Source organism: Canis lupus, chromosome 3 (genome assembly GCF_003254725.2).
Source record: "Canis lupus dingo isolate Sandy chromosome 3, ASM325472v2, whole genome shotgun sequence".
In the NCBI taxonomy this organism is placed as follows: Eukaryota; Metazoa; Chordata; class Mammalia; order Carnivora; family Canidae; genus Canis; species Canis lupus.
The window spans coordinates 49,251,209-49,272,252 of record NC_064245.1 but is presented as its reverse complement, the minus strand read 5'-3'; the positions used below and the strand labels follow the sequence as shown (position 1 = coordinate 49,272,252).

General features: G+C 39.2%; 1 protein-coding gene across 16 annotated transcripts in view; it reads right to left on the bottom strand.

Annotated features, from left to right (window-relative positions):
* AKAP13 (A-kinase anchoring protein 13) overlaps positions 1-21,044 on the bottom strand; it is a 321,113-nt gene that overhangs the window by 86,559 nt on the left and 213,510 nt on the right. For all 16 annotated transcript variants that reach the window (XR_003132759.3, XM_025438509.3, XM_025438510.3 and 13 more), the window contains 2 exons: positions 7,436-7,511; positions 2,346-2,482 (listed from right to left, as the gene is read on the bottom strand). Coding sequence is in view for 15 of the 16 variants with exons in the window: in XM_025438509.3 (XP_025294294.1) it covers positions 2,346-2,482; positions 7,436-7,511 (213 nt within the window). In the remaining variant the exon portion in view is untranslated. The remainder of the gene's footprint in view (positions 1-2,345; positions 2,483-7,435; positions 7,512-21,044) is intronic.

Here is a 21,044-nt window from a genome sequence, read left to right as displayed (position 1 = left end):
GGTTGGCTCAGGTCATGAACCCGGGGTCCTGGGATTGAGTCCTGCATTGGGATCCCCACAGGAAGCCTGCTTCTCCCTCTGCCTATGTCTCTGCTTCCCTCTGTGTCTCTCATGAATAAATAAATAAAACCTTTTTTTTTTTTTTTTTTTTTTTTAAAAGCAGGTACGTGGAGAGAGAACAAAGTAACAGGGAACATTTTTGAGAGTAGGGTCTAAGTACAATCTCAAGTCTGTGATTTAGCAGCTGAGTACCTTGGACTACATTTCTCTACCAATCAGAGCCTGCATTCCCTCAGGAGTTTAACAAGGATAAAACTACCCATTTCACAGAATTGTTGGGAATATGAAACAAGATCACATGTATAAAAAATTCAATTCAGTGCCGAGTGTACAGTAACCACTTTAAGTGTCTCTCTCTCTTGCTCCCCTTTTACTTTCATATGCAAACTCTTGGCTTTACAAATGCTAGAGAAAACATTTATTGCTAAACCTCTCCTGGTCACAAACAACTTTGGTAAAGTAGAAAAAACTAAGAGGAAGAGCCCACTGGATCTTGTCCCAGGCCATGAGACATTGTCGTGTGTGCACCAAGAGATGACACTGCATCCACCATTTCTGGTTGTTCTTAGCCACTCGGGTATGAAATGTGGGTAAAAGTTGATTTGGGGAGTAATGCTTCAACTCTTAATGATTTTATCTGTCTAGTCATCCTGAAAAAACTGCCAAATCTAGCAGCAGCTATTCGTAAGAACAATCTCCTAAATGCTTTTGGCAGTTTGAGTAAGAGGCAAAATACAGGAAATCTGAATTCTCTTTAGCTAGGAAAATCACTCAGTTTAGTGACGAAATAACTACCATTCTGCAGAGATGGCAGCATCTAGGGACAAGCTGTCATGCACCTAGGAGGGAGCACACAACTATTTCTTAATGAAGACTTGGCAATTTCAAAACAACTTTTGGCTATGAAAAATTTCAAACACACATAAATTTTTAACAATCCTCATGTATCCATGACCCAGTTTCAGTGATTGTCAGTGATTTGATCTTAAAGCTGGAACTAAGAGATATTATCTAATCTGTTTATCTGAGACACAAGTAATAGATTCTGAGAGACATGCCCCTTCAGAATGGTATTCCCCTTGGGGGTGGGTGACGGTTCAGAAGTCTTTACAATGGAAACCTCAAAATCACAGTGGAAATTACCCAAATTCTATTATTAAAAAAAAAATATCATGGTTTCCCTCTTCCTAGATAACCTTAGAGAAGGACACAACTTCCCACGGTGCAGATTTTTTACTTTACAGAACCCACTGAATCAATTCGCTGAGTCACAATGACAGGAATCCTGAAGTTCAATACATTTTTCCAAGAACATCTGAAAGACAGCACAAGGAAAAGGAACAAGATGGGAAATAATAAGGGGAGGCCAAATGGGAACATGGGAGCTAATGGACAAAAATGAAAACAAAGTGTTTGAGGGAACATTAACAGAGGCTTTTAATATGTTCTAGCCCAGAATCCCAGGACATCAAAGCCTCTCCCATAACTTAAACATAGCATCCTCACAGGGTCTTGGAGAACCTCCTCACCCACTAGGCCCAACCGTCCTTATCACTTCTCCAGGGTCATCATGAAGCTTTCATAAAGGCATCTTCACAGCTGCTGTGTTGCTGCTCTTTCACCCCCTCAAGATTAAGACAACCACGTGTGGCACATGACAGACTACCACTTGCTGATTCTGCTGTGGAAAAGCCCACTGTTCTTCTCAGGAGACAAAACAGAACTCGCTGCAACTAGATACAAAAGTAAGCAGAAGAAAGCAAACCACCCCTATCCCCCACCCCCTTAGAAAGCCTCAAATTGTATGAAAACACAAGGTGACTCATGCGCATGCGCTTGGCTTTTCATTGGGAAGACGACAGTCTGGGTTCCCCAGCAGAGATCTAGAAAGTTCCAATTAAGCAGGCTAGAGGAGGAGGAGTAACATCACCAAGCTCGGCAGTGAGCTCCAGGCCTAAACACATTAATCAGAAATGACTCTAAGGTTAGTTTACACACATGACGTATTACAGTCTGAGCTCTGGTCCCTTCCTGCCCACTGACAAGTATTCACCCTCATCTGATTTAATTCACACCAAAGGAACTCCCATTTCTTTAGGATTCAAAACCTGCATGTAACCAGCCACGACTCTACAGAAGATAAAGTGGCCCATGTCTTTTTCTAAGCCTCAGTAACCTGGAGCTCCCTTCTCCAAAAAGGAGGACATACTCTTCTCTATGATCATACAGAGCTGGAGAGATGTTCAGTATGGCTAGCAGGAGTCGTATAGTGAGGTGGACAGTACCTTGGGAAAGATGATGCTGTCTACCTCTTCACTGGGTGAGTGAAAGAGGTCAGAGTCACTTCCAGATTCTCTTTTGAGGACACCTTGTTTTGAGGCACACTCTCTGCTTAGTCCAACATCTAGGAAGTTCTCACATTCTGAAAAAGAAAATGACCAATACACAAAAAAAAATTTATTTTTTTTTTCATTCCAGCAATTAGCCTTTTAAGTCAACCAACTAACCCCCCCTTCCCCCCTTCCAGTATTAAGAAGCTATAAAGGATACAGTCAGATTAGTAACTCAATTCTGGTATTCCAATTCAGGGTGATTGTTACTAAAGAACAGCCACGAATTTGCCATGTACAAAAAAGATAAAATAGTAATTTAGAGCCATTATTCCATCTACATTTAGGTATTTAAGTGGTAATCTTTTCCTCTTGGGAGTTGGAAATATATATATACATATATATATATATATATACACACACATACACACATTTTGCTACTAAAATCAGAAGTCCTTTGTTAGGAAACTATGAGATAGGGAAACCTTACGTTCTTTCTGGAAACTTGTTACCTAGCCAAATATTGGATTAAAAAAGGAGGGGGAGGAAAATCTAATAAAAATATCAGTGTATTACACTTATGGGTTCTAGTGAGTAATAACAGAAATACAATTGTTTAACTTCTACCTTAAAGAGATTTGACATTGGGGGAATAATGGACTAAATAAAAATATATCATCTAGAATCTATCTTCAGTTCAGTAACTGGCACAGGGACTCTGGTAAATCAAACAGAGGAAGCCTGGACAGAAATGTTAGGCCATATATCAAGGAATTCTAACACTTAGTACACTGAAATTAGCAAGGTATTTAACCCATTCTCTCCTATTAATTCTGTAAACAAAAGGGACATATGACCTGGTAACAGCAGAATTAAAAATATCCGTATGTGGTAAAACCAAGAGCCCAAAGAAAGTCGTTTAGTAGGTAGATATCAATCTCCTTTGTGAAGTCTGGAGGGTGAAGCATTTCCATTCCAGTTAGCATTTTTATATGGAATTCAAACAGACATATATCAACTCTGCAGGGGATACTAAGTGACAAGGGACACAATGGACACAAGGGATATGGTCACCTAGCAGTTCATGAGAACTCTACCCAGAAGTTTTGGTTGAAAGCAGATTCAAGAGGAGCTGACAATACAGTGTAATATCAAAACAAAAAACATCGGTGGTTTTAGACACTATTAATAGACAGCATACTCAAGTCCAAAATGGGGACAGTCTTGCCATTATGTGACAGCTAGACCGCACCCACAGGATTATGTTTGTCCCTAGGTAACATTTAAATTAAAACACTGACAAACAGAAATGTATGCATGGTGATGAGGTCACAACAGTGGAAACACCTGAGATCCAAGTGGTTTGCACAGGAGCTTGTGCCGTTCCAGGAGCAGAACAAAAAGGCCACTGAGTGGAAGCCACAGAGCTTTGCTCTAACTAGGCTTCTGGGCAATGGGTTGGCAGTTTTATAAAGTAACCACTGTCACTTCACCAGAAGGGGTGGAAAAAGGCTGAACCTCTTTGTCAAGAGGTTTCAGAAAAGATGTATACAGAGAAGGGAAGTGGAGATTAGATAACCCGCAATGTCTCTCTAAACTCTCAGGGTCTATGTTCGGACAATAACTGTGCATGTGTGGGATGAGAGATAATGAGAAATAGTTTTTCCTATCTGAACTAGCTAATTATTGATCATTAATAAAGTATTTGCCCTGTATTAGCTGGGAATCTTAGAGGAAGAGTCAAAGAAGCATTGCATTGGTATATAGGTCATGCATGAATTGCCTGTCCATAAAATCATGTCTTCTGTCAGATAGGTATTTGACTAGGTACTGGGAGATTAGCCACATAAAATGAGATATTTAGTGTTTGTGTATGTGTGTGGCATAGTTTACAACCTTGTAGAAAAGGACATATTAAGAGACAATTTCAAGACAGAACTACACAAAAGATGCCAACAGCAGCAAGGCAGGGACCAGAGATTAATCTGAAAACATTTCGATTGAAGAAAAAACAAATGACCTTAGTCCATTTCAATCTTGGTCAAACTATTTGAGTGTTCTGTTCAATGGGAATAGCCCTGCCTTTAAAAGCCTGGAAATCATGGGTATTCTGGACTACCCCCTGCCTCCCCCACCCCAATTTCGCAGAGTACGTACTAATCTAGGTGGAGTTTGTGCGTGTGACCTTTCTACTTCTCCCCCTTTCCCCACTTGGAAAAAATTAAAAACTCTGTTTCATGGTTGAGGGGAAAACAGGGTGCTGGCCAAGAAAATAAAGGGCTGTCACAGCAACTATGCTGAGCTGCTGGCTGTCCAGCTGGCAGTCCAACAAACCACGTCCAAATTCCAGACTGGAAAACAAACCAACTCAAGACATTCTAATGGAAAATTCACAGGGAAGATCCAGACACAGCCATGGTAGGAACAGCTCACCCAGAAAATAAATTCGAGCCAGCACTACAAGGGATCACAAGTCAAGCTGGGCTAAGACTCTGCTGTGTGATATAATCCTAAGTGTTGAGTGTGTGTGTGTGTGTGTGTGTGTGTGTGTGTGTGTGTGGAGAACAGTATGAAAATTGGGAACAAGGGGGGGAATGACCATGAGCCACTGTGAAACCCCACAAACGGAGGGGCCCTATAAGACTCATCCTCCCTAAAGCTCATCTCCCCCTGTGGCATGTCTTCTTACAGGCCCTCTTCCTAATGAACCAAGGGGCAGTAACACAGGAAGGTATAAGCAAGAACAATGAGCACTCACAGGGTTTGGAGTCAGAACTGTCTGGCCTAAATCTAGATCTGCCTACTTTTAGTAGAAAGATCCCAGGCAAGAAGTCATTTAACCCTTAAAAGTCTTCATTTCCACACCAGTGAAATGGGATGATTAGTATTTCCCTAAAATAGTTGGGAGTGACAGAAAGAATTTATACAAACAGTAACAGAACTCTGCCCTTCGCACACAGCAGGTGTGTGATAAACACACCTAATGAAGTTACGACTTCATTATTAGCCGACACTGTGATTTAACAACTATCTGGTAAGGACATTACCTTGACGTGGGCCAGCCCTGCTTTATGACTCCTGTATAAATCTGCCTATAAACTTTTGTGTCCTGAGACATTAGCTTCTTTAAAAGCTAGCAAAACATGTCATTTTAAAGATGCTCTCTAGTCATTTGGGTCTAAAATTACACATTTGCAAATGAATTATAGCAGGTAAAGGTAGGAAAGGTGACCAGCAGTGCCCAATGGGGTTTGCTAAGCCATGCTAATCATACTGTATTTGTATTTATTTGTAGTTAGAAAAGTTTGTATTTATCCAGAATGGAAGACTATCCATAGTTATTTTAAAACACATTATCTTACTTGGTTTTACACTATTCTCTCTTGAGCCATGTTTATATAACGCAAATGAAATCTCCAAGATCCAAAGGACTCAGAATTCACCAAAAAACTGACCTATGATAAAAAAAAAACTCAGATCTGAAGCTCCAAAGCGTAATCCAGATCTTAGATGTTGCTACACAGAGAGTTTAAAAACCAACCAACAAACAAACAAACAACTCACTCTAAAAAGACCAAAGCAGTTCTGCTTGGGGTTTGGAGCATGGAAGGGAGGTGTCAACAAAATTGAAGAGGATGTCCTCAGGAAAATGCTCAGGGATTCAAAATTCATTTCTTTAAACTGAGTAAATTAAACTTGAGCATGAGAAGAAACTTCCCACATTTAACCTTTACAACCTTTACGGTTTCACTGCTTGGGTGGTTGGGAGTAATTATACTTTCAGAAAATGCCCCAAACAGCTCCAGGAACCAAGATATGGTAAGTAGTATACTTTTAAGTAGAAGATTCTAGGGGGCAGGGTGGGGTGAGGGTCAGCTACATCTGTGAGGAGACTCAATCTTATAACGTGCTGAGCCCTAAACACAACTACAGCATAATATTCTCTATGAGAGAGAAAACTAGAGAAGAACACTTCGTATTTGTCTCCAACACTTCCTGGGGAGTAAAGTCTGAGAGCCAAAAATCAGCAGGAAACCTCCTGGAGATAAAGGATTTGGACAGTTGTCTTTAAGTTTAATATAAAGGCAGGACATCCACAGCTAAACTGTTTCTATAAAGATCAGTCACTGAAGACTCCGTCATTTTAAACCAGGTCAGTAAAACTTGTGAAAGTAAACAGAGGTATTGCTCAGTCAAGTCAACTCAAGGGCCCAGGGTACACATTACCACCAGGCACAGAGCCTGAGTGGTATGCACCATGTCATTCAGGCAATACCCCCTAGTGAGGAGAGTTAGTGATGCAAGACAATGGAGTGCACAGACATTAGGGAACTTTCTTTATATCACTGAAAATTAGTGGCTAAACCTGGGTAAAAAGTTAGGCATCTTTATTACCCATAAGTCATATGCTGTGTCATTAAGAAGCCATGTCTAAGCAGCTGACCCTCCCCTGTTGCTACTAATACCTCATGAATGCTTCAGGAAAGGCTCAATTGCTGATGATACTTCCAAAGTTTCTGGTTCTCAATCATGACTGTGTAGTGGAATCGCCAAAAGAGCTTTCAAAGATTCTGAGGCCCAGCTCACACCTCAGACCCAGTAAAATCAGTCTCTGGGAGCAGGACCCAGGCAGCAGCATATTTCTAAAGCTCCCCAGATAATTCCAATGTGCAGCCAAAATTGAGGGCCACAGGTTTACTTCTTATTAATAAATATTTATAGTTTTACCGGACTGGAAAAACCATGATCATACGCATGTGCACAGCATAAATGCCTTCACAGAAGTGGTAAGTCAGAAAGCCACAGGTGATGACTCATTACTAAGATGAAATTTAGGTAATTATATGACTCTACTCATTCTCAGTTGAGACAAAATGCCTACAAGCCCAAATCACATATACTCCTCTTCTGACTTACTGCATGGCCCGGGAAGGAAGGACACATCTCCGAACAACAGTCTGTAATTTGAAGGGGGCTACAGTGCAAAAATAGACACTTTAAATGCAGTTCTTCAAACAACTGGAAGCTGGAAGATCCCGGCTTACCTGGGCTTTGTGCAGGAGCCAAAAGAGACGTTGCATCAGGGCATGGCTTTATCGTACACCAGCTTTCTCGGTTTATCTGAAGGAAAAAAAGAAGAGATTGACCTTCAGACAGTGAAGTAATGTGTGATGATTTTATAGCTGCTGCAACTGCATCTATTAGCAACATTCCTACCTTTTTCTTTAATACGTTATTGTAAAGCAAGTAAAATTATGACAACAAAAAAATCCTTTTCACTATATAATCAAGGCACAATACATTCAATTAAGGCTCCAATAAAAGCAATAGAAAAAAATAAAGAGGAAGATCTGGTGCAAGCCAAAGGTGAAATAAAAAAAAAAAATGACATGCATCAAAGATAAAATACTATTTTATCTCTTTGAAATAAAAAAAAAATACAAAAATAATTTCTATTTATCCCAGAGTTACTATCCGCTGGGAATCAGGTTAAGAATTCCATGGAATTAATTATGAATTTAATGCCCACAATAGCTATAGTAAGTCTGTTCTGTATTACCTTTATCCAAAGAATAACTATGCTCAGCAGGGTTGCTGAGGTAGTAAATGACAGGACTGGCAAATGGAAAACAAGTCTATGGGGATCTGAAGCACATTAAGAAGAGAACACTCTCTTAAAATAATTAAGAACAAATTCAGTCTTTACAGCTCTCAGTAAGCTTATTAACATCATAACCATCTGCTTTCATTAAATTTAAAATAATATAATTTTTCAATTTACCATGAGATTTCAACAGTCCTCTCCCCATAATTGATAAAATAGACAGAGAATGAGTAAGGACACAGAAAACCTGAAAAATATTACCAACCACTTTGATCCAACCAACACATACGGAGCAATTCACCCAACAATAGCAGAATAAACATTCTTTTTGAGTACACACGGACCATTCACCAAGACACACCATATTCTATGGCATAAAAGAAGTCTCATATTTGAGGGTTAAAATCTTATTACATACACACTCTGACCACAACGATATCAAAATGAGAAACCAAAATAAGAAGTTACCTGGAAAAACCGCAAAGATTTAAAAAACAAAACAAAACAAAACAACACACAAAAACTTATTAAAAAATCCATGAATCAAAGAAGAAACCTTCAGGAATCATTGTAGTTAAGTTAAATATCAGAAAAATATCTCAAACTCAAAAAGTCAAACATCACATGTAAAAATTTGTGAGACAAGGCTAAAACAATGTTTAGAGCAAAATTTATAACATTAAATGCCTATATAAAAAAAGGTCTCAAACCAATAATCTAAGCTTCTACCTTAAGAAACTAGAAACGAGGACAGACGATCTCGAAGCAAATAGGATAAAGAAAACAAAGAATAGATATCAATGAAATAGAAAACAGAAAAATAAAATCAATGAACCCAAAAGCTGGTTCCCTGAAGAGATAGATCAATGAATGGTATCAGTAAAATTCTAGCTAGACTGACCAAGAACGAAAGTTAAAAATTCCCAGTATCAGGAATTAAGACAGATCCTACAGACACTGGAAGGATAACAAAGGGATACTGTGAACACTACTGTAACAGATTCAACAAGTTGGAATAAATGGAAACATTTCATGGAAAACACAAACTACCAAAATTTGCTCAAGAAGATAAAGAAAATCTGAATACCCTTATTCTATCAAAGACACTGAATTTAATTAAAAACTTTCCTATAAGGAAATCTCCAGACCCAAAAGGCTTTAGTGGTGAACGCCACCAATCATTTAAAGAAGAAATAATACCAATTCTACACAAATTCTTGCACAAAATAGAAGAGGATGGAACAACATACAGCTCATTTTTTATGAGTCCAGCATCACCCTGACACCAAAACTAGACAATTGTAAGAAAACTATAAATCAATAACCCTCAGGAACTGAGACGTGAAATCCTAAACAAAAACTAAGATATGGAATCCAGCCAGCAACACAGAAAAAAGATCAAGTTGTCATGACCAAGTTCATCCCAGGAATGTTGAACAAAATCAATTTATTAACAGACCAAAAACTCCACAAATTAATAATTATCAAGGAATATAGGAAACTGTCTGGCAAAATTCAATATCTATTCATGATAAAACTCCTAGAACATTGGAAACAGAAAGGAAATTCCTCAGCCTGAATAAAGGGTATCTATTTGAAACAAAAACACCTACAAGTTAACATCACATTTAATGGCCAGAGACTAAATGCTTTTGCTCTGAGATCAAGAACAAGGCAAGAATGTCCATTCTCCACACTTTTATTCAACACTGTATGAGTTTCTAGCCAATATAGTAAAGCAGAAAAAGAAATAAAACTGCATAGGTTTGGAAAGGAAGCAGTAAAACTTTATTCATAGACATGAGCATGACATCAGGGAAATACAATCAAAACCACAATGAGATACCACCTCACACCAGTGAGAATGGGGCAAATTAACATGGCAGGAAACAACAAATGTTGGAGAGGATGCGGAGAAAAGGGAACCCTCTTACACTGTTGGTGGGAATGTGAACTGGTGCAGCCACTCTGGAAAACTGTGTGGGCGGGGGGGTGGGAGTGAATGGGTGACGGCACTGGGGGTTATTATGTATGTTAGTAAATTGAACACCAATAAAAAATAAATTAAAAAAAAAAAAGACATGAGAATGAGTGCCTATGTAGAAAATCTTAAGAAATCTACAAAAATACTGCTAGAATAAGTCAGTTTAGCAAAGTTGCAAGATACATATACATAAAAAAAACAACACTAGTTCTGTGTATTAGCAGTGAATAATTTTTAAAAATAAAAGTAATGCCATTTAAAATAAAATAATAATAATTAATAATAATTAATTTAAAATAATTGAGAAAGCATGACAAGATTTGTACTCTAAAAACTAAAAAACATGATGAGGAAAATTAAAGCATGCTTAAATACACAGAAACATTATGTTTATACATCAGAAAATTCAGTCCTGTGAAGTTGTGAATTCTCCCCAATCACTAATTGATTCTAAGATTTACTATAAAAGGTACAATCAACAAGCCAGTGTGGTACTGGTATAAAGACAGACATACAGATCAGTGGAACAAGAGAGAATCCACAGACCTTCACAGACATGGCCTACTGATATCTTACAAAAAAAAGCCTAGTGGTATTCCACTGCTTCTCCCTCTCCTCTCCACTCATGCTCTCTCTCACTATCTCTGTCTTTCTCTCTGTCTCTGTCTTTTTCCAATAAGATAAACAAATCTTTAAAATGGCAGGGGTACCTGGGTGGTTCAGTCAGTTAAGCCTTTGGCTCAGATCATGATCTCAGGGTCCTGGGATCCAGCCCCACATGGGATTCCCTGCTCAGCAGGAAGCCTGCTTCTCCTTCTCCTCTCTCTCATGCTCTCTGACACTACCTCTGTTTCTCTCTCTCCAATAAAAAAAAAAAAAAAAAAAAAAAAAATAAATAAATAAATAAATAAAATAAAGGAAAGGAAAGGGAAAAAAGAAAAGAAAAAAGAAAAAAGATGCTAAGTGGTATTCTCACAAGGAAAAGAACAGTCTTTTGAACAAATAATCCTGCAACACCTGGATGTCCACAGGCAAACAAAAAACAAGCCTCCCTCAAATCTTATATCGATTATAAAAATCAACTAAAAATATACCTAAATATTAAAGTTAAAACTACAAAACTTCTAGAAGAAAACATAGGGGAATATTTTTTGTATTCTTGGGTCAGGCAAAGATTTCTCTGCACACGTAAAAATTCTGATAAAACTATGTCAAAATTAAAGTCTTTTTCTCGTCAAAGGCACTATTAGGAAAATGAAAAGGCAAACCACAGACTGGGAGAAATTATTAAAATATATAAGTATTAAAATATAACAAAAAAACCCTCTTACAATGTCATAAGACAACACTTTTTAAATGGGCAAAAAGCCTTGAGAAATATTTCATCAAAGAATATATATGACTATCAAAGAACAGGCACCCAACATCATTAGTCATCAGAAAAGAGCAAACTGGAACCACAAAGAGGTAATGGTCCACATCTATTAGAATGGTTAAAATTAAAGACTGAAAATACCAAGTGTTGACAAAGATGTGGAGCAACTGAACACGGATACACTGCTGAAGAATATACAGCCACTTTAGTAAACAGGTTAGCAATTTCTTATAATGTCAAACAGACACTTACATACAACACAACAATCTTACTGATGGGTATTTACCTAAGAAAACCATATCTTCATATCTAAAGAATTTTACTGAAATTTTCACAGGCCTTAACTCATAAAAGCCCCAAACTAGAAACAATCCGATTTGCTGTCAATAGGTAAATGGATAAACAAAGAGTGGTACATTCATAAAATGCAACAGACTCACAGTAAGAAGGAATGAACTACTGATATATACACATGGATAAGCCTCAAGATCATGATGTTAAGATAAAAGAAAAAAAGCCAAACAAAAAACATTACCTAGTGCACAGTTCCATTTACACAGTATTCTGGAAAAGGCAAAAAGTAGTGTGAGGAGACATATTCGTGATTAGACTGGAGGAACAGAATGATTGCAAGGAGACAGGAGGGAACTTTGGGGATGATGGCAATATTCCTACCATGACTGCAGAAGTTATTACGCAGCTTAAACATTTGTCAAACTCATCAAATTGTGAACTTAAACTGGTTTTTTATTTTACTGTATATAAATTATATTCCGATAGACTTAAAAAATCACCTAAGTGTAATATGTATTTTTAGTTATTATAACTCCCTAGCACCCTAACATTATAATTCTTTAGTTTCATTAACATTGTAAGAAACTTTGCAAAAATTCTTTATCATAGAATATTTTTCATTGCCTTTTCAATTCCATGGCCAACGAGTAAATTGAACATTCTTGGCTTTCAATATATAAGGGACTGACTGACTATAGTTTTCATGTCATTTTAGGCATTTGCATGGTATAAAAAGTTAAAACAATCTGCAAGATACATAACATATAAATAATACTGTGAATATATTAACATTGAAAGAATGAAATTAAGTCTCTTTTTTTAAAAAGATTTGAGAGGAGCAAACATGAGCGGGAGGAGGGGCAAAGGGAGAGGGAGAATCTCAAGCAGCCTTCCCACTGAGCCTGGAGCCTGACGTAGCACTCAAACCTGAAATTGTGACTTAAGCCAAAGCCTTGGAAGTTTAACCGAATGAGCTACCCAGGTGTCCCTAAATCAAATCTCTAACTGAATACATTAATTTCTGAGTAATAGTGGTGTGAACATGTTAATGCTGGAAGAATATTCTTCAGGGTGTCTTCTATCTCTCCATATCTTGTGAGCAAAGGCACTGACTGTCCTGTTCTAAACTATCTTTTCAAAAAACGTCTGTGTATCAAACAGCCTTGGGAGATAGATTGTTTCTTTCTGAAGCAAAGGGTAGGTTTGTTTACTGTCCACATAATAAAGATAATGTCCCAGTCAAGGGCAAAGATCAGGCAGGCTCACTGCCCATTATAAAAACTGAGGTTTCCTAAGGGTGGGGTTTCTCAGTAGTGACACGGCACCCACCTGGGCTCCTCTGTGCTGCCTTTGGGGAACTTGGGAACAGAAGGAATCAACAAGGAAGCGATCCTCTTGGTGCTTTTCATGCAATGAGTAATCAATTCATCTGTCTCTGGATCCAGGAGCCCTGTGACTTCAGCCTAGCACCCACGAAACTGTCAGGCTAACTTGGGAGCCCACAAGTTGGGTAAAATCTCAGACCTATCACGATTTTGAGAATAAGTATATTGAATAGTATTAAAACATTTCAACACAGTGGCAGGCAAAAGTCTCTTGAAAGGATTGCATCTATGTAGTGAAAAACCTTAATCTGATTCAGTTTTTCACTGAATGATTATGCTTGAGTGAACATAAAAGAATATCTATTTTAACTTTTCTGTTTTCCCAAACTTTTCTTTACAAATTACTTCTTGGTTTTTAAAATTTATTTTTGCAAATCTTCTATTTTGTAGTATTTTTAGGTTGACAGGGAAGTTACAAAGACCACATAGAATTCTGATAGAGCCCTCCCTCACCAGTGACTCCAATGTGAATTATCTTACATAACCCTGGTACATGTGTCAATAGGAAGAAATTGACATTAGTACATTACTACTCACTAAATTCTAGACTTGATTTGGATTTCATTTCTCTTTCCTGCTAAAGTTCTTTTCTGTTACAGGATGAAAACCAGGATACCACAGTGTACTGAGTGTGTGCGTGTAATTTGGCATTTTAACATCTTTAGTGAAGAGTAACTCATACATTCTAAACTCACCCACCTAAATGTATGATTCAATGGTTTAGGATATATGCAGAGCGTGTAACCATTACCAATGTCTAAGTTGAGAACATTTCATCATGCCAAGAAGATACTGTATCCCCTAGAATCCACACCCTACCCTGACTTCCATTTTCCACTTCTGGGCAATCATGAATCCATTCTCTGTCTCTGTGGATTTGGCTACTCCAGACACTTCATATACATTATGTGATCTTTGGTGACTGGCTTCTTTCACTTAGCAAAGTGATTTCAAGGTTTTCCAAGGTCAGAGCATATATTAGTATTTCATTCCATTTACTACCAAATAATCTTTCACTGTGTAGGGATATCCACACTTTACTCTTCAATTGATGGACATTTGGGCTGTTTTCACTTTTGAGCGGCTTGGAATAATGCGGCTATGAAAATCCATACACCAGTTTTTATTTGGGTGTGTTTTCATTTTTCCTGGGTTTATATCTAGGAGTGAAACTGCTGAGTCATGTGATACCTTCATGTTGAACATTCTGAGGAATTGCCAGACTTTTCCAAAGTGGCTGCACCATTTGACATCTCCATCAGTAATATATGGGTGTTTTATCTTTCCCCATCTGTGCCAAGACTAGTTATTGTTCTTGTTTGTAGCCATGCTAGGAGGTGTGAAGTGGTATCTCATGAGAGTATATTATTTTTTAAAAGGAAAATATGTTTTATAATCTGTTGGTTACTTTCTAGGAAGACAACATTAATCTGTAATGCTCATCACCCTCAGGTTTGTCGCCTTATTTAAAAAAGTATTAAATAACTTCTGTATATCAAATCATTATATGAAGCCTTAAAAGCAGAAGTAGTAAAGTGTCCTGAAAGGATTCACAGTTTATGTGAGACAGATGTGAAAGTGCCTTGCACACAGCAGGAATTAAAATGTCTGCTGCCTGGGACAACATGTGCCATAATTAATAGAAAGGAGAAAGAGTGGAACACCCATAAGGAGTAACCGTGCTTTAAATGCTGCATGCATTTCTGGCCAGGTCACAGAGACACGGGGCCAGAGTTAACGACTCTCTTCTTCCGTTCCATGCAAGGCATTGCACAATATATCGAGTGGGAAAGTCAGAGACTGCCACACCCTTGTAGAAGCAGAAGAATTCAGAGAGCTTAGTTTCATAGAAGTTAAGGAAGCAGAGGGCTGAAATGAGAAGGTAGGTCCACAATGCAAACCACCGCAGAGAGATGAAATAGATTTTTTAAAAAGTTAGAAGTTACTGGACAGGGCAACTGTGCATTTTCTCATGACTTTAAAAAGAGCAGGCTTTTTAACAGGACAGGTAAGATCAGAATTAAAACTGTAAAACAGCTCTTGATATCTCTAGATTCACAGTACTTTACAGTTTGGGTAATACTAGCAGCTAGACTGGACCTCTCTCCTGCCCCAGGAGGAGGCGTGATGCCATTTCAGAGAGGAGGCCATACACATTGTGAGGATAGATTTGGGGATAGTATCCTTGCATGTGAACTGTATCGTATTGGTAACTGTGTCTGCTCCAAAGCCTGAGCTTCTTGAGAACAGAAGCACATCTTTATTCCATGGGTCTCCTGACGAAGTAGTAAGCGTGGGGTTCATCGTGGATGCTTAATGAATAATCTTTGACTTCCTTATCCTCAGTGATTTTACAGAGAATGAAAAGTTAGGAGAGCCTTTAGAATGATCACTCTGCCTTCCTTTACCAGGTTCATAAACAAAGCAGCAGTCAGTGGAGGCGAAGTAATCCTCGAACAAATCAGCACAGTATGCTGAAGCAGTAGGGCTTTGACTTCGCTTCCAATCAATCTAGCTTCTTTCCCCATCCCCACAAGGGCCTCTCCTTACTTTTTTGTCTTGGAATTCAACAACTGCTTAAACAAGTTTTAATAACAATACTAAACTAAAAAAATCTGGCAAAGTGCATTTCGGATCTCTGGAGAAGACTAGCTGGAAAATAGAATCACTGTTTATTTTAGACCAAAATATTTAGAAAATAAATTATCAAAATGAAACTAATATATGGAACCGTGGGCACGAATTTCTGAATATCAGAATGCCATAACTGAGAGAAATGTTCTGTTTGTTTCAGATTCCTTTGTCTAGACGGCCGTTTCAGTGGCTGACAGGTAACTAACAGTGATGTGCTGAGGAGGCTCATGGCTTCTGCGGACACTAGACACTTCAGCACATCTGGGCTCGAGGCAGTTTCAGCCAGTTCCCTCTTTTGAATTAAGACTAGTTTACAAACATTTAAAAGTAAAATCTATAGGGGCACCTGGGTGGCTCAGTGGTTGAGCGTCTGCCTTTGGCTCAGGTCGTGATCCCGGGGTCCTGGGATCAAGCCCCATATCAGGCTCCCTGCTGGGAGCCTGCTTCTCCTTCTGCCTGTGTCTCTGCCTCTTTTCTGTGTCTCTCATCAATAATTAAGTAATATTTTTTTAATTAAAAAAAGTATAATCTATATTGAAAAATGATAACGTTTTGAGTACATCAAGACTTTCTCACCACGGAAGGATGGGGAAATCTAGCATAAGAAGGCCTCCTAAAGCTCTCTTGCAGTCAGCAGCACACAGATCCATTCATACAGCTTGCTGGTAGGTGTTCTGGGGGCACCTACCTTAGGCAAGAAGCAGTATTAAGGTGCAGCAACAAAGAGCAGAGTAAGATGGGGTACTGACTACAGTTTACATGGTAGGTCTCACAGTTCAAATGTGTTAGGCACTTTTAACTGGAAATACCATGGGTTACATTTGCCTCCATACCCAAGGATGACAGAGGTATATAACCCTATGAAATGACTCTAACTGTGGACCACAGGTCAGGAAACACTGATTAGTCACTGAAATACAATAGTATACAAATACCAGAAACCCAGAGTGATAAGGAAGCTCCTAGAACTTAAACAAAGATAATTTCTGGTTCAGATAGTTGAGAAAAGCTTATTAGCAAAGGTGGTGGTATATGTGGTGGGCCTTTCATTGGGGCAGTATGCTCCAGAGAGAGGGGAGAAGAGACAAGGAATTCCAGCCATGTGAAACAAAGGATGAGCCATCAGTTTGGACACTTCAGAGTTGGAGTTCATAAACTTTAGTGGTGCGGACTCCTTCCAAGAATCTGAGGGAAGCCATGTTTCTTACCAGAAACATGCATGTGTATTTCTAGTCAGTGGTTCTGGAGCATATCCTGAGAACCCAGATTAGAGACCTTTTCCTTAGATGTTTCTGAGGAGCACAAAAAAACCCCAAAGGTGCCCAGGAAGAACAAGGGGTACGGCTACAGTGAATCTAGGGTTTACTCCCAAACAAGGGTGGACACTTCCTCCAATTACATAAGCAAGGGAGTGAGAGACATATTATGGCAGGAACATAACTCTAGAAGAAGTGTATCAATAAAATGGGGTAGTTGGGAGGAAGGAAGCATGGGACATCATGACACAGAGTCCAGAGGAGGAGCCTGAAACTGGACTAGGCTAGCAGCAGCATGTGGCTAGACCAGAATGGCATCCTCTGGAGACAGAAGCAGCAGCAAATCAGTAAGCTAGCACAAAGGGCGGAATCCACAGAAATAAGAAAAAGAAGTCAAAATTCACCATTTAATAAACAGGAAACCCAATGGAGAAGAATATAATGATGCACTCAATTTGACTATGCTGAGTCTGAGGTATTCAGATATCTTTCAAATAGTGAAACATGAAGCAGCCTGGAAAGCTTCTATTTCTAGCCTCTTACAGACATAACCAGCACAAAAGTGAATATTAGGGAAATGTACGTAAGTCAAAATCACAGTGAGATGCTGCATCATGCCTATTAGGGTGGCTACAATCAACTCCCCACCTCCAAAAAAACATCGAGGAAATGACATGTGTTCGCGAGAGCACAGAGAAATTGGAACCTCATGCTCCACTGGTGGGAATGTCAAATGCAGCAGTCACTGTGGAACTGTATGCTGGTTCTTCCAAAACCGACAGGGAGAAGTGCCATACGATCCAGCAATCCCACTTCTCGGTACATGCTGAGAAGAACCAAAAGCTGGGACACACACCGATATTTGTACCAACTTCAACAGTAGCACTGCTCACATACAAAAAGGGGGGGGGAAACACCTCAAATGTCCATCAAGAGATGAACGGATAAATAAAATGTGGTATGTACATAGAATGGAATACAATTCAGCCTTTAACAGGAAGGGAACTCTGACACATGCCATGACATGGATGACCCTGCAGACATGACGCTAAGTGAAATAAGCCAGTCAGCAGAGTACAAATATTCTATGATTCCATGTATGTGAGCCAACTGGAGGAGTCAAACTCACAGACACAAAAAATAGAACAGTGGTTTCCAGGGACTAGGAGGAGGAGGAAGAGAGAAAGTAGTATTGTTTAATGGGTAGAGTGTCTCAGTTTGCAAAGATGAAAAAGTTCTGGAGATGGATGGCAGTGACAGTTGCACAACAATGTGAATATACTAAAATGCCACTTGAACTGTATACCTAAATGTGGTAAATTTTGTGTTATGTATGTATTCCCACAAAAAAAAAAAAAAAAGAAAAAAGAAAAAAAAAGAGTGTGGCAATTAGAGATAAGCAAGCTTGTTTCGACAAAAGTGGTCAAGTGGCCCACATACTCAGAGGCAGAGCTGGAATTCTGGGCCAGATGCTACCAATCATGGTCAATGCCATTAACCAGAGGGCAGACTCCATGTGCACCGAGTGTGGAAAAAATGTCAAAACATGTATCAGCATTTTCCACCACATCCTGCATACACTGACAGCACCACCAAGCATACTGTCTTTTTGTGTGAACATATTGTTCTTACTATATAAGTAAACAGCTTAAGAGATATAAACTGGATTACAAAACATCTCCCCCATCCTTCTGCTGTTTCAGAATCTGATGTCACAGATAAATCTGCCCTAACTCTCCATCTATTCTTCAACAACCGTTTCTTTCTTACACCGAGACAATTTAAAGACCACACTATGTGGCTATCTTTGAAACATTTTCAGAGTGCTTCCTACAGGCCAGATACAAGGCCAAGCCCCTAGTATAAACATAGTAACACACCTTTTTGCCCACCCGTTAGTCTCTTTTCTAAAAGGTGACCTCTAAGACAGATTTTTCCATAAACAGATGATAAGCTGGTTCTCTGTACTAGCAACACGCTTTTTAAGCAGCTCTGAGATTGGGCCTGGCAAGATTCTGATTGTTAGCAGAATCAGAAAACGGAAAGGGAAGAAACAAGTGTTGAGATGCTAATAATTTGAGTTTAAGAGAAGAACAAAGATGATTATGAGCCCCTCTCCAGATTTTGCCCTATGGAATCTTTGCACTAGTACAAGCAAGACACAGGACTGGCAATTGACTGAATGGGTAGGATAAGGAAGAGTTCAAGACGATGCAGAAATTTTGTTTAGCAAGCAGCTAGAAGTGAAGAAGACCAACACTCTGCCATTATATCTCCACATTTGTAGAGGAAGAAGTTACCAAAAACCTTTCTGACTCTGCCCCCATTTATGATTCTTTAGCTAAAAACCACATTTAGTCCTTTGTCCATACTATCTCCATTATACCTAGATCATGGACACAACAGGGATTCAGCATCCAAAGTTCAGATGAGCTACGGTGCACATGGGACACAGGACAATGGAAGCTCCAAAGAAACACCAGGTCATCCCGGTCATTTTTCATTCTTGCTGTGAAGCCAGGGACTCCTTGTGAGCATCTAAACTGCACCCATGTTGGGTTCCCATCAGTCTGAAAATAGAGCTGTACATATTTCCAGCAGAGAGAGAACTGCCTTTTGTTTTGGGCAATGTTTCTCCTACTGTTTATATCTGAACATCCTAATAATACAAGCCCATGGTTACACCCAGCCTTCCCAGCCATTGCTCATATTTACTTCCTCTGCAACTGTCTCAGGAGATCCAGCCGGAGTTATCAAGCTGAACAAAAGGAAGCAAAAACCCACCATCCGGACATGGAAGCCAACACATGAGTCAAAATCTTTTCGGGGAATCAGACATGCTCGGCTGTCCTCAGTCCTTAGCCTCCTTACATCTTTTGTTTGATGCAATGCGGAACTGTCTTAGAGCAAGCAAACTTATGAAGGATATGTATTTCTTGGGAAAATGGCCCTAGACTCAAAGACAAGTTACTCCTTTGAGCTTTAGCTAATGAGGTCATGTGGCCTGCCTAAACATCATGGATAGGGACAGGTTGTCCTCTGTAAATAATTTCATTTAATGGGATCCCTGGGTGGCGCAGCAGTTTAGCGCCTGCCTTTGGCCCAGGGCGCGATCCTGGAGACCCGGGATCGAATCCCACGTCGGGCTCCCGGTGTATGGAGCCTGCTTCTCCCTCTGCCTATGTCTCTGCCTCTCTCTCTCTCTCTGTGTGTGTGACTATCATAAAAAATAATAATAATAATAATTTCATTTAATGCACCCATAATGTGGTTGCAAATATCATAAGCATTCACCTGACACTCTTAATTACTAGCTACAAAGTATGCTCTCAATAAACCATCAATAACAAGAAGAATCCTACTACTATTCGTAGGCAATATGTTTTTCTAGGTACCCAAAGTTATAAAATTAGTAAAAGAGAAATGGCTCTTGGACTAAAATCAGTTTACATTAGCAGTCAATTCTAGATACTGATGCCCTTCTTTTTGGTCTAGTTGTGCAATAAGTTTCAGATATGTAGTGTCCTCTGGTGTTAACAGTGGTCTCAGGAAAACTCATCACGAGTTTAGCTACTGAACTACGTTAGGTGACTTCTATTGTTTACCAACCTGTGAGTTCCCTACTAGCTTTTTGAAGGATGTCGACAAAAGTGGGCCTGTTTGTACCAAAGGGTTCCTGCTAACAATAAAATTCTTCCATATCCCTTTTTGAGCATGTGATTCAGAGTTACCAACCATTTCTTGCAGGAGCAAGAAGTTATACACGCATAGAGAGGGAGTAGTCAGGAGAATGTCATATGCTAAGGAAGAGCAATACGTATGTGTATACTGGGCTGGGGGCTGGAGGGGTAAGTGACCAAGGGATTGTTAACTTATGCCTTATTATTTAGCGAAGAATTCAGAAAGGAGGTAAGATTTCAGGGATGCTAGAGGTTGATGATGGGGATCAGCAAGAGTCGATCTAAGGACAGAGACCAACAACGTATGTAGCTTCAGGAAAAACTTAAGGGAAGGCCTTGATGCAGAAGAGCTACCATGAAAGGGACTGTACAGAACTGATAAAGAGAACAGATCGGAATGCAGCATAAGCCAAATAAAGCACAGGTACATAATCTAGGATG